The 13450-nt window shown below is 44.6% G+C and overlaps 1 protein-coding gene across 2 annotated transcripts; it reads left to right on the top strand.

The window, feature by feature from the left end:
* The first annotated feature begins 2155 nt into the window (after positions 1 to 2155).
* Positions 2156 to 12442, top strand: lgals3a (lectin, galactoside binding soluble 3a). Of its 2 annotated transcripts, none has more exons than XM_053501506.1 (6): positions 2156 to 2241; positions 2555 to 2572; positions 5326 to 6117; positions 9753 to 9841; positions 11953 to 12109; positions 12258 to 12442. In XM_053501506.1, the coding sequence occupies exons 2-6, from the start codon at positions 2558 to 2560 to the stop codon at positions 12411 to 12413; spliced, it is 1209 nt and encodes a 402-aa protein (XP_053357481.1). In that variant the 5' UTR covers positions 2156 to 2241; positions 2555 to 2557; the 3' UTR covers positions 12414 to 12442. The 2 variants fall into 2 exon arrangements, with proteins under 2 accessions (XP_053357481.1, XP_053357480.1); XM_053501505.1 differs by having other exon boundaries at positions 2232 to 2361.
* Positions 12443 to 13450: the final 1008 nt, after the last annotated feature.

The following is a 13450-nucleotide window of genomic DNA, read 5'->3' on the forward strand; positions in this document are numbered from 1 at the left end:
AATACATTGTTGCCAAAGCAATTATAAAAGGTTTATTAAATTATAGAGAACATCAATCTGCATTTATAAACATATTAAATATGAGAGAAAAACATAGAAGATGCAATCCAAAAAGAATTGCAAGAAAAGCAGTACAGTAATAATTATTACCTAAGTATCTGAACAATAGTGATGACAAATTTTAGTTAGTTGGGGCTAGAGATATATATAGTATCTATATATGTACTATTATAAATTAAAGATTGATTCAGACGGTACACAAGTACACAATAAATGAGAATATTCATAAAATTACGGGACTTTAAGTACTTAGGGTCAACAGTCCAGAACATCGGACACTGTGGAAGCGAGGTGAAGAATCGTGTATAAGCAGGATGGAACAGGTGGAGAAAAGTGTCAGGTGTGTTATGTGATAAAAGAGAATCAGCGAGAATGAAAGGAAAGGTGTTCAGGACAGTGGGGAGACCAGCGATGAGAGACAGTGGCACTGAAGAAAAGACAAGTGGCAGAACTAGAGGTGGCAGAAATGAAGATGTTGAGGTACACTTTGGGAGAGACAAGGATGAATTGGATCAAAAATGAGTTCATCAGAGGGACAACCCATGTTAGAATTTTTTGGAGATAAAGTCAGAGAGACGCCCTTCACGGTGGTGTCGTGGTCGCCTCGCACCTCTAAGGTCCGGGTTCGATTCCCGGCCAAGCTCGATTACCGACTCTGTGTGCATGGAGGTTGCATGTTCTCCCCGTGCATGTTGGGTTTCCTCCAGGTACTCTGGTTTCCTCCCACAGTCCAAAGATATGCAGGTTGGAATAATTGGCATTTACAAATTGCACATATGGTGTGAATGTGTGTGTGTGCCCTGCAATGGATTGGCCCCCTGTCCAGGGTGTACCCTGCCTCGTGCCCTAAGTCTCCTGGGATAGGCTCTGTCCCCGCGACCCTGAATACAGGATAAAGTGGTATAGAAGATGAGTGAGTCAGAGAGGCCAGATTGAGGTGGTTTAGACGTGTTCAGAAGAGAGATTGTGAGCATATCGGTAGAAGGATGCTGAGGTTGGAACTGCCTGGCAGGAGGCCAAGAGGAAGACCAGAGAGGAGGTTTATTGACAGTGAGAGAGGACATGAAGTTACTGTGAGAGAAGAGGAAGCAGAGGATAGGGTTAGATAAAGGCAGATGATTCACTGTTGTGACGCCTGAAAGGGAACAGCTGAAAGACAAAGATTCACAAAACGACGAGTGATACCGTTAGTGTCTCGGCCTTGCACATCAGTCTGTATAAAAATGTCTTTAAAATTATTTTGTGCAGCCTGTACTTCGAGTGTGTAAATTAGGCTCAACCACCCTTCCGTGGTACTTAGATCATGTGACCTGAGAACTTATTATAATTTTATACAAAATAACAATCATGGCGGACACAATGCTAAAAAGACACAAGCTTTTTATGGAATCTGCCAATAAACAAAATCTTTATTTGTTTTGGTTTTCTGACATCTTGTTTGTTGTGACAGCTTGTCATGTGACTTTTATTTGCATATTAATTGATATTAATTGGCATCACTCTCACACATTTAATATACATGTTAAGAACTATATATGGTCTGAGTCAATCTTTTAAACCCTTCAAACCCAAGCAGCACAGATGAATTATCATTTTTCATTTTTTTATTTCAATTTTTTTTTTTTTTTTTTTTGCTCAGTCATGTTTGGGAAGTTGATTAAAATGGTCTAAAATTCTGTTCATCATGTTGCCTATTTTGTTCTGAGGAAAGGATACGTCACTCTGTACTGCACACGCCTGAGCCCTATGTTTATTAAAAAAACAGAAAAACAAATAACGGCTAAAATTCTCCGGTCTTTAAGGGTTTTAAAGTAAACCCATTATATTTACGGGGTTGCTGCGCCTTTAAGGCCACGCCCACGGCACGCTATCGCGCAGTTTTCCAGGAAGCCACGCCCTTTTCGCCAAGACTAGATCTGTAAGTGATGCTCGGCGGCTCAGCGCTGCGTTCTCCTCCCTCACATGAGCGTGATCTCTGCGTCAAGATGGCGGCCAGAAGTTCCCCAGAGGATGTGTGTCAATCAGCACCACCCAGAGCACTAGCAAGGGTGTAGGGCGCACTATGAGTCCTGTGTCACATAGAGCGGTCTAGTGCACTTCCTGAGGGGGTGAGGGAGGGGTTTGGGACACGCTCGGGTTGTTCTGGTCCTCAGATCACTTCCGGCTTGTTGTGCGAGAGTTGTAGGTGCATTTTGATTTGTTAGTGTGTATGTGTGTGTGTGTGTATGAGTGTGTGTGTATGTGAGAGTTCGAGTTGAAGTACAGTTCGGAGTGTGTGTGTGTGCGCGCGCGCATTAACAGGTACGACGTGTTTCATTCTTTATAACACCGAGGCTTCAGTAACTCTCTTAGTTTAGAGATAAACACAGCTTAGGGAGCATGCGCACATTCCTGTGTGTGTGTGTGTGTGTGTGTGTGAGAGAGAGAGAGACTTTATCACATGTATGATGACTGTACGATATTAATAACATGTTAATGTGTCTGTTTCTCACAGGTCATGTCTGAGTTTTCGGTGAGTTTTGTTATTTTGTTATTACACACACACACACACACACACACACACACCAGTCTAAATCAGGGAGTGTGAACTTGTCACGGATGAGATTTGCGCCAGTCGGACTGGTTCTGACTCAGGAACTCCTTTACACAGCAGTGTGTTAATCACAACACTCAAGAGTGATGCAACACACACACACACACACACATACACACACACACACACACACACACAGTGATTTGTGACCATATACACCACAGCACTGCTGAGTCCTGCGCTCTGATTGGTCAGAAAGAGCTGATGAATTCTTTCTGACAGTAGGGCAGGGTTACGTTTCTATGGCAACAACTATTTATAAACTAATTGTTATTAATAATAATAATAATAATAATAGAACATTGGTGTGAGTGTGAGATGAATGTAAGGAGTCTCCAGTGCGAGCTCTGTGTAACACTCAGAGGCAAAGCTCGAGCTCACACACACACACACACACACACACATACCTCCAGCACAGAGGAGTTTACATCTGATGTTTCTCACTCACACCACGCAGGAGGCTGAGAGTGTGTGTGACTTTCTCGTTAGTGTGTAAAAAGTTAGTGCACCCCCTTATATTTCTTCGTGTTTTTGTACAATAACAATCATCTGATTGTAGCGGGTCTCAGTATTTAAGAAATGTCTTTTTTTACTGTGCCATTATTTATTTAACAAAAATGAAGCAAACAAGAAAAAGAGCTGTGAGCAAAACTAAGTACCCCCTGATTCAGTAGCTTGTAGATCCACCTTTAGCAGCAATAGTGTTTCCTGTACAACTTTATCGGTCAAGTTCATTGTGGTTTTTAGGCGTTTACTTATGCACAGCTCTCTTAGGGTCCCACCACAGCATTTCAGTTCACTTCACTCCAGCTTTAGCTGTTAAACAGATGTCTTGACATCTTCCTCTAGAATACGCTGATATACAGAGGAGTTCATGGTCGACTCGGTGACTGCAGGGTGCCCAGGTCCTGTGGCTGCACGAGTGGGTATAAGTGGTTTCTGCTGAAATGCTGTTTCTTTTTCTCTTTACATGGTCCTTGGCATTAGGACCAAACAACTCCGCTTTAGCCTCATCTGTCCACAGGACATTGTTCCAAAACTAGTGGTTTATTCAGATACAGTTTTGTGAGCCTCAGTGGTGCTTCGCAAAAGCAGATCCGTAGGTTATGTACTGGAAATGGAATTAAGCGATTCTTCTTTTTTTTATTATTATTATTTTTTTGCCTTTTTTCCCGATTTTCTCCCTAATTTAGTTGTGGCCAATTCCTTCCCCGTTACATTAAGGCTACTACTACCATTCAGTCGGGTGGGCCGAAGACTATCACGTGTTTCCTCCGAACTGCGTGACGCAAGCCAACCGCATCTTTTCGAACTGCTTGCTCACGCACCGTTAGGGCCGGAGTAACACACTCGGAGAAAAGCGCTATCCACTCCCTCCGCATGCGCAAGCTCACAGACGCCCCTGATTGTGATTAATATGGGAGCGCGAGTACCTCTCATCCCTCCCTTCTGAGAGAGCTCGGCCAATCAGCTCTCTCTAGACCTCCGGCTGTGAGAGGTTACAGAGGTAACTTAGCATCACCGGGAACTGACCCAGCAATCTCCGGATGATAGGGCGAGCACTTTACCACTGCGCCACTCGGAGGCCCATTAAGTTATTCTTCTAAATAAGTGTTCTGGTCTGAGTCGTTCGCTCTTTTGTCACGTGACTCCCATAGATGCTATGCAGTGCAATAGATTCAAAAGAACAAACGACTCAGACTAGAAGACTCATAAGAAGAACCGTTCATTCTGTTTCCTGTGCAATCCACTGCATAGCGTCTAGGAGAGTCACGTGACAAAGAACGAACGGTTCGAACCATAAGATATGATGGGGAGCTGCGTATTTCTGTTCATCATAATATGTCCTTAGCTGCATTGTAATATTTTTATTACTGGAACTATAGACAAAATTGTAATGTCTGTATGTAGACGTGTTGGAGGTCTGTTTATTGAAAATTTAACATTTAATTTTATTTCTGATCGAAAGAACAAAATGAACTAAATGACTAAAAAAAAAGGATTCTTTCATTTTGATGAACGAGATTCAAAGAATTGAGTCACTAAAATGATCCAAACTTCCCATTACTAGTTTCCACATGTGAATAATTTTTCTCACTGTAGGATGTTGAGCTCCAAATTGTTTGGAAATTGTTTTATAACGCTTTTCAGCAACAGTTGCTTCTCTAAACCTATTGTTTATGTCTTTCCCTCTTGGCATTGTGTTAAAACACACCTGAATGCTCCAGATCAGCAAACTGCCAAAACGTCTGCTTTTATAGAGGTTTGCACACCTGTTGATGATCAGTTTATCAAGGCCTGACGAGCCTCAGTACTTAGCACAACTCATGCTAATTTTTTTTTCTCCTGTTTTACTTTATTTTTGTTAAATAAATAATTGAACGGTGAAAAAAGTCATAATGTTGGTGGTCTGAGGTTGTATTTGCCGAATATTGAGACTCACTACAATCAAATGATTTTTATTATGTATTTACACAAAAAACACATACAGATGATTCGCTGTGGCGACCCCTGAAAGGGATCAGCCGAAAGACTAAGAAGAAGACACAAAAACACATACAGTAAAATCAAAAGAGAGGTTACTAACTTTTACCCATGACTGTAACCTTAGTGACATTAGTAAATTTCTGTCATCAATAAAACATGATGTGTGTGTGATTCTTCCACTGTAGTTAGCGGATGCGATAGGGGATGATGCCTCCAGTCAGGCGAATAAAACAGCCCATGGCAAGTCGTCAGCCCCTACAGCTCCTGCTGCCCCCTCGTGGCCCGGTGCTGCCCCAGCTGGCCCAGCTGCCCCTGCGTGGCCCGGAGCGAACCCTGCTGCCCCAGCTGGCCCAGCTGCCCCTGCGTGGCCCGGAGCGACCCCTGCTGCCCCAGCTGGCCCAGCTGCCCCTGCGTGGCCCGGAGCGACCCCAGCTGGCCCAGCTGCCCCGGCGTGGCCCGGAGCGACCCCAGCTGGCCCAGCTGCCCCTGCGTGGCCCGGATCGACCCCTGCTGCCCCTGCGTGGCCCGGTGGACCTCCTGCTGTTCCTGGTGCTCCTGCTGCTCCTTCTTGGCCTGGTGCACCCTCATCTGGCCCCGCTGCTCCTGCATGGCCTGGTGCTGCCCCAGGTGGGCCAAACGTACCCCCCTCTGGAGGTCCTGCTGCTCCTTCCCCTGCCCCAGGAGCTCCAGGCCAGTTTCCCAGCATGCCGTCTGCCCCAGGCGGATACCCCACTGGCCCTGGGATGCCAGGACAGTTTCCTGGAATGTACCCCTCTCCACCTGGTGGTCCTCATGCTCCCTACCCCAACATGCCCTACCAAGGAAATATGTATGGGCCTGGAGGCCCCGCCCAGTTTCCTCCTGCCGTAGGGTTTCCTGGAGGAGCGTTCCCACCTGTGCCCTCTGGCTCATGGGGACCGCCCACAGGCCCACAGGCAGGACCCTACGGAGGCCCTGGTGCTCCTGGAGGAATGCTGGTAAGTAATGAGCCCTGGGGTTTCTCGTTTAGACTCTTGGATTTGAGTTTCTTGGATGTAAGTGTATATGAGGTGGCTTCTTGTGGGGTTTGGTGTGACTGGGGTTTATGAGTTCTGGTGGAGGCGAGCTCCCATTTGGTTGTTTCTGGGTCTGTTCAGGCTCTGGTGGTGATGGTGGTGGTGGATCTTTTTCATGTTGTTTACTGCGAGGGGTTTGGGCTAATTTGGGGTGGTTTTTGGTGTGTGTGTGTGTATGGTGGGGGGTGGTTGGCACACAAATGGTCTCTAGTGGTCTCTAGCAGGTTGTGATGGTTTCAGATGTACTCCAGTAGTTTGTGCTCCTGTCTAGGGGTCTTTGTTGTGGAGTGGTGTTTTTGAGTGGTGATGTAGGGTCTGGATGGACCTCTTTTATAATGGATTTTAAAGGTTTGGGTCTTGACTCTGGTGGTTCCCCCGGGGGTCTCTGGTGGTTTGGTTGGGGTCATGACGTTTGGAGTTCTGCTGGAGATTTAAAGTAAACTTTCTTGTTTTTTGTCTTTCAGCCACAGCCCAGACCTTCATATTTCTGATCATCACAATGAACAGCACAGAGTATCTGCAGTGCACACACAACACGCACACACACACACACACACACACACACACACACACACACACACACACACACACACACACGCAGACACACACATATATATACAGATTTCTCTGTAATGATGCAGGGTTAATGAAGCAAGGTGTGTGTACATGAAGTATCAGCTTTATGTGAGCTACATGTAAATTGTCTTTATTAAAAGCACATATATCTTTCTACACACACACACACGCACACACACACACACTATGCGCCCTGTCCTCAGGACTGCTTGAATAAGTTTTGGTAAATCTCTTTATTTTGTGTGTTACTGGTATTACACTTTATTGCATCATTTTAATAAAATAAAAATTGCCGCCCCCAAAGTCCCCCACCCCCACCCCGGGGGTCTCGTCCCGATCCTGTGTGTAACCCTCCCTTGTCCACTTCCTCTTGGTTGAGTGCCCTTGGCCACCATCTTGAGGGCTGAAGCAGTTTCAGTGCAGTGTGTATGTAATGTATGAAAACCTGAATAAAGTCTTATTGTAATAATTAAACCATCTGTGTGTGTGTGTGTGTGTGTGTGTGTGTGTGTGTGTGTGTGTGTGCGTGCGCGCGCGCGTGTGTAAAGATCACTTGTGTATTGTGTGCTACAATAACATAACATCAATAACATCACATGACTCCTTTACACAGGTATGTATTATGCTTTTAATTCCTCAATATGCTACTCATTACTGTTCAGTTACAGTCTGGGTTTTTCTGTGTGTGTGTGTGTGTGTGTGTGTGTGTGAGAGAGAGAGACAGAGCGGGAGAAAGAGATCTGGAGTGGAAGCACTACATCACTGGGTGGAGTTTGGAATGAGGCATGGCTTGGTGTCATGTTGTCATGGAGACGGGATTTTGTTGTCACATCAGTGCTTTATTTACAGTAACAGCAGTGAAACTCCTCTACAGCCCTGCCTGCTTATTCCTTTCTGGAACAAATGACTAAAGTGTGTGTGTGTCTGTGTGTCTGTGTGTTAAGTCTCAGAAACAATTTTTTTTTTCACAAATAACATCATTACAGTCATCCGAGTTATTTAGTCTCTCTCTCTCTATCTCTATACATATATGAATATACATAAATATGCAGATTTGGGCCCACCCATGTGGCCCTCCTCTCCTGATGACCCCACCCACTTTCACAGAGCTTCAGAGCAGTTTCCCAGGGCGGGGTCAGGAGATCAGCCATTCTCGGGCCACACTCCTTGTGTGTGTGTGTGTGTGTGTGTGAGTGAGTCAGCTTCTTGGCTGATGAGATGAAGTTCTCCTCTAACGTGTCCTGGTTACACCAGAGGCAGCTCCATGCTTCACTGTGAGTGTGTGGATGGTGGTCGGATCTCTCTCTCTCTCTCTCTTCTCTCTCAGTTCAGTTCAGAAGAGCTTTATTTACATAAATGTTAACATTAATAACATTATAAATAACATCAATTAAAATTTATAAACGTATATAAAAAAATGTGTCCCGGGTCCTGCGCGTGTGTCCCAGGTCCTGCGCGTGTGTCCCGGGTCCTGCGTGTGTGTCGGGTTCAGGCTGGTCCATTTTTTCCAGAACTGGTTTTCATTGATGGATTCTTCAGTTTCTCTCAGTGTCTGATGGTAGTGCTGTTGTTTTTTTCTTATAAAGTAACTGTTTGTAGTTCTTCAGTGTTTCACAGTATTTTTCTCTGAGTTCAGTGTTTTGTGGTAGTTTGTGTTTTTGGTTGGACAGCTGTCTGAGCTGTTTTCTTGCAGACTCACACTCCTCATCAAACCATTTTTCAATGTTAGATCTTTGTTTATGGTGTTTGTTTATTTTACACAGATTAGCTTTAGTTGCTGATGTGTAGTTAATTGTATTTATTTGCTCTACTGCGAGGTTTACACTGGTTTAATTGAGTTGGAACTCGGTTGTTAGGAAGGTGTTAATGAGATTAGTAACCTCTGTAGAACTCATTGCGTTAGAAAGTTCACTGTTAAGACACACAAAGACACACTGTTAGGGTCCATTTATAGTCCTGATTAAGGTTCAGTAGTTTGTAGTTTTCTTTTGTGTTAAGTTGCTGCTGGATTGTTTTTAGGAAGACATTAACTTGGCAGTGGTCTGATAAGGGTAGCTGTGGTCTGACAGTGAAGGCACTTATGCAGGAGGGGTCCATGTCAGTGAGAGCGTAGTCGACTACACTCGACCCGAGAGCTGAGCAGTAGGTGAACCCACCTAAGGAGTCTCCTGGGATCCTACCGTTAAGCCTGTACAGGCCCAGGCCTCGACAGAGCTGCACCACCTCCTTACCGTTCTTATTTACTACAGGATCTGGGTTGACTCTTTCTTTTGTTGTAGGGGTTAAATGGGGAAGTGTTTGAACATATTCTCTTTTTGGTGAAGATCCATGGTGTCACTTGCCAAACCAGTCCTGGTCTCCACACAGCAGAACATTTCCCTGAGCCTGGAAATGGCATGTCTCTCTCTCTCTCTCTCTCTCTCTCTCACACACACACACACACACACACACACACACACACATGACCTAGTTTCTCCAGAGATCCAGAGCTCCTGTGCTTGTGGTTCTCCTGATGCTCTCAGATGGTCCTGCTTCTTCTCTAAACTGCTGGTTTCTCTCTCAGAGCCTTATCCGGAGTCTCAGAGCGTTACGTGAGATCTCGCAAGGTTCTCATGGACAGATATAAGAAGTTCTGGCTCCATGAGTTTAACACTTAAATGTTCTAGAACCAGCTTTAGCTAAAGGGCTTTGTTACAGCTCTGTCACTTTCTCTATTGCGGTGTGTAAACGTTCCTGTTGTTTAGCGTGTGTGTGTGTGTGTGTGTGTGTGTGAAAGATCCTGCCCACAGGGTTTGCAGCATTTCTGTCCCACGCAAAATACAGGATGATTTGTGGAGACAATTCCTTCTGTGTAACATGTGTGATGTGAACAGCAGGTGGAGACAGTGGACCTGTTACGCCTTTGTAACGTCACACAGGAGTAAAATAAATAATAATTACTTTTGTGTGTGTGTGTGTGTGTGTGTGTGTGTGTGTTACAGCCAGTACCGTATGACCTGCCGCTCCATGCTGGAATTATGCCACGCCTTCTCCTCACGATAGTGGGAGCACCTGTACCTGGAGGAGACAGGTAACACACACACACACACACACACACATAGTAACTCAGTTTTGTTTTATTTGTATAGCGCTTTTAACAATTGTCATTGTTGCAAAGCAGCTTTACACAATCAAAATAATATTACAGAAGTGTGTATGAGATGTGTGTGTGTGTGAATCAGAATGATCAGATCGTCCCTGATGAACGAGTCAAGGGTGACGGTGCTGAGGGAAAAACTCCCTGAGATGGTAATTGGAAGAAACCTTGAGAGGAACCAGACTCAACAGGGAACCCATCCTCATCTGGGTGATAACGGATAGCAGGGATTGATCTGCACTCATACTGTGTGTTAGGAGGCTGGAAGTTCAGTATAACAGGAGATGTGGAGAAGTTCATATGGAGTCCATTTCGTTATTGGAGACTCAGGGAGACTGTAGGAAACTCTTTTCTTTCTGAGGTGAAAGAATGCTATCCTGGTAATATTATCTACATGAGCTTTAAATGAAAGGCTGGAATCTATAATCACACCAAGGTCTTTTACTGTTGCACTCGATGGAACAGAAAGGCCATCTAAAGTTACGGTGTGATCTAAAATCTTTTAGCTGAATGCTGTCCTATGGCTAGAACTTCTGTCTTATCAGGATTAAGCAGAAGGAAGTTAATTAGCATCCAATTTCTTATGTCCTGCACACATTGCTCAACTTTAGTAAGCTGGTTTTTCTCGTCAGGTTTTGCTGAGACATATAACTGTGTATCGTCAGCATAACAATGAAAACTAATACCATGCTTACGGATTATGTTGCCCAGAGGAAGCATGTAAAAAGAAAAAAAGCAGTGGGCCTAGGACTGAACCCTGTGGAACACCAAAGTCCACTTGAGAACATGCAGAATAATCACCATTTAAGTACATACTGATAACGATCGGTCAAATAGGATCTGAGCCAGGAGAGGGCTGTACCCTTAATTCCTACTACATTTTCTAATCTGTGAAGAAGAATTCTATGATCAATGGGGCCAAAGCTGCACTGAGGTCGAGTAACACATGACACAAGTGCAGTGGTCTTATTTCTGGTTTTTAACAGAGATCTAATATTTAACAGTCCTAGCTTCAGATCAGAGGTACCGGCTGCACATTCAGTCTGATCTGAGTTTGTGGTCTTTATGTTAATTAAATTACTAAAACAGACTTTCTGAGTTTTTTTAAATTTGTTTTTAGCTTGGGGAACAGACACAGTCTCAATATGATGAACCCTGTGTGATGACTCTATGCAGCTAGCAGACGGTTGGTTTAGCCTGTCTGTCTGCTCCCTGGCCTGGGCTCTGGATTGTCACTGATTAACTAGGCCTCTTCTGAGACTATGAGCTATACTACAGGAAATGAGAGCAGCACCTTCCCGAGTGGGATGGACACCGTCCCGCCCTAACAGGCCAGCTTTGCCCTCAAAGGTCTTCCAATTATCTATGAAGCCCACGTTGTTTTCGGAGCACCACCTGGACATCCAGCGGTTCAGCGACCATAACCTGCTGTAAGTTATGTCACCATGTCTCATTGAGATGGGACCAGAGCATATTACTCCATCGGACATCGCCTTCGCTAATTTAAACACCTCTATAAAGTTATTCTTACTAACCTCTGACTGACGAAGGCGTGTATCATTAGCTCCAGCATGTACTACTATCTTGGAGAACCTGGGCTGTCCTAGGGCCCTAAGATTACCTGCTATGTCCGGTGCTCTGGCTCCCGGGATACACCTAAACACTGCCGCTGGCGCCCCTAAAGGTCTAGCTAATTTCACGTGTCTCAGTATAGAGTCTCCTATAACCAGAGCTCTTTCAGGTTTCTTAGTGGGTGCATCACTGAGGAGAGCAAACCTGTTGGACACGTGAAGCGCAGAAGAGGTGTGCTCCGGTGGGCTAGCCTTAGCATTAGCTTTGGCTGAATGAGTATGCCGCTGAGTCGTCACCCACTCGCCCCGCTGTGAGGGCTCTAATGCTGGAGTCGGGGGCTGGTTATCTCCGCCTGCTGCCTTCTTTGTCAGAGTGTTCACTCACACAAACCTATCACAAATAAAGTCAGAGTAGTGATAAGTGTGTGTGATTAGTGACTCACATTAAGGATACCCCCCCCCCCCCCCCCACAGGTTTCAGGTGGACCTGATGAAGGGAGCAGACGTAGTGTTCCACTTTAACCCTCGGTTCTCTGAGCAGACCATCGTCAGGAACTCCAACATGTCCGGGTACTGGGGTCCAGAGGAGAGAGAGGGAGGCTTTCCCTTCATCCAGGGGCAACAGTTTGAGGTAGACAGAATACACTGTGTGTGTGTGTGTGTGTGTGTGTGTTGTCAGTCAAAATAAATTTGATTAAAGTTCTATAACAATTAAGATTCACACAACTGCACTAAACCTACATATGTGTGTGTGTGTGTGTGTGTGTGTGTGTGTGTAGCTGAAGATCCTGGTGGAAGAGGACGTGTATAAAGTGGCTGTAGATGGAGTTCATATTCTGGAGTATGAGCACCGAGCAGGAGGGATGGAGCAGGTCACACTGCTGAGAGTGTGTGGAGACGTCAACTTATATAGCGTCGCTCCGTCAATCATCTAATCGCCTGACACACACACACACACACACACACACACACACGCACACACACGTGTGTCGCTGTGTGGTTAGAGTTAGAGAGAGCAGGAGAATGTGAAATAAGTTCAGATGTCTCTCAGGGGCTTCAATCATGACCTTCTGGGTTAATGGGGTTTAGATCAGATCAGTCTGACTGGAGCTGGGTGTTTTCACACACACACACACACACACACACACACACACACACACACACACACACACACACCTCAGCCAAATCAGCATCACACATCCTGACCCTAAACAACCAGTAGTCTGTAGTGTGTGTGTGTGTGTGTGTGTGTGTGTGTGTGTGTGTGTGTGTGTGTGTGTTTTACTCCTCTGAGGAGGTGAGGAGATGAACACAAGCTTGTGCTCGACATCATTAAACTACACGGGTGTGTTTCTGGCTCATGGTGTCACACTTGGTCGCCTGAAACAGCTTCACATTAGATGTATAGATTTATTGATTTATAGATTTATTGATTGATTATCATTATTTCCTGCTGCTGTATTAATGAGCAGCTCACAGCTGGATGATCTTTTGACTTTATTTCTGAATATGAACATGCAGACACAGATGCTGGGATAGTGGCGTCTCCGAGGCGTCCCTGTGTGGACACGCCCTCTAACAGGTCACATGACTTAATGAGTTGACGCTGCGCTGATCATTAGCTTAATTAATAACAGATTTCTAAGTTAGCAGATCGTTTTCATGATTAACAGGTAAAGGACAGATTTATTAAAAATTAATGAAACAGTTACTAAATCATAAGCACAGTCTATGATAAATAATAATATAAGCATAAGAGAGTTTTATTAATTGTTTGTTTAAGCAAATATCCTTACAGTAAGAATAGTTATTAGGTGATTACTAGGAATATAAACTATTCATTATGTATAAACCTGTCACTCATTACTGATTCAGTAAAGTAATTATAATCTTAAATAAATAATGAGCTAATTTAATAAATCATGATAAACATGATTGGCCCATAAGTGTGTGTGTGTGTGTGTGTGTGGGT

Source organism: Clarias gariepinus, chromosome 8, assembly GCF_024256425.1.
Source record: "Clarias gariepinus isolate MV-2021 ecotype Netherlands chromosome 8, CGAR_prim_01v2, whole genome shotgun sequence".
NCBI lineage: Eukaryota > Metazoa > Chordata > Actinopteri > Siluriformes > Clariidae > Clarias > Clarias gariepinus.

Bases quoted from the DNA above. Each gene is read 5' to 3' on its own strand.
- lgals3a (XM_053501506.1), top strand. The intron at 6,118-9,752 runs GTAAGTAATGAG...TGTGTGTTACAG, and splicing joins GTGCTCCTGGAGGAATGCTG to CCAGTACCGTATGACCTGCC. The intron at 9,842-11,952 runs GTAACACACACA...CCCCCCCCACAG, and splicing joins CCTGTACCTGGAGGAGACAG to GTTTCAGGTGGACCTGATGA.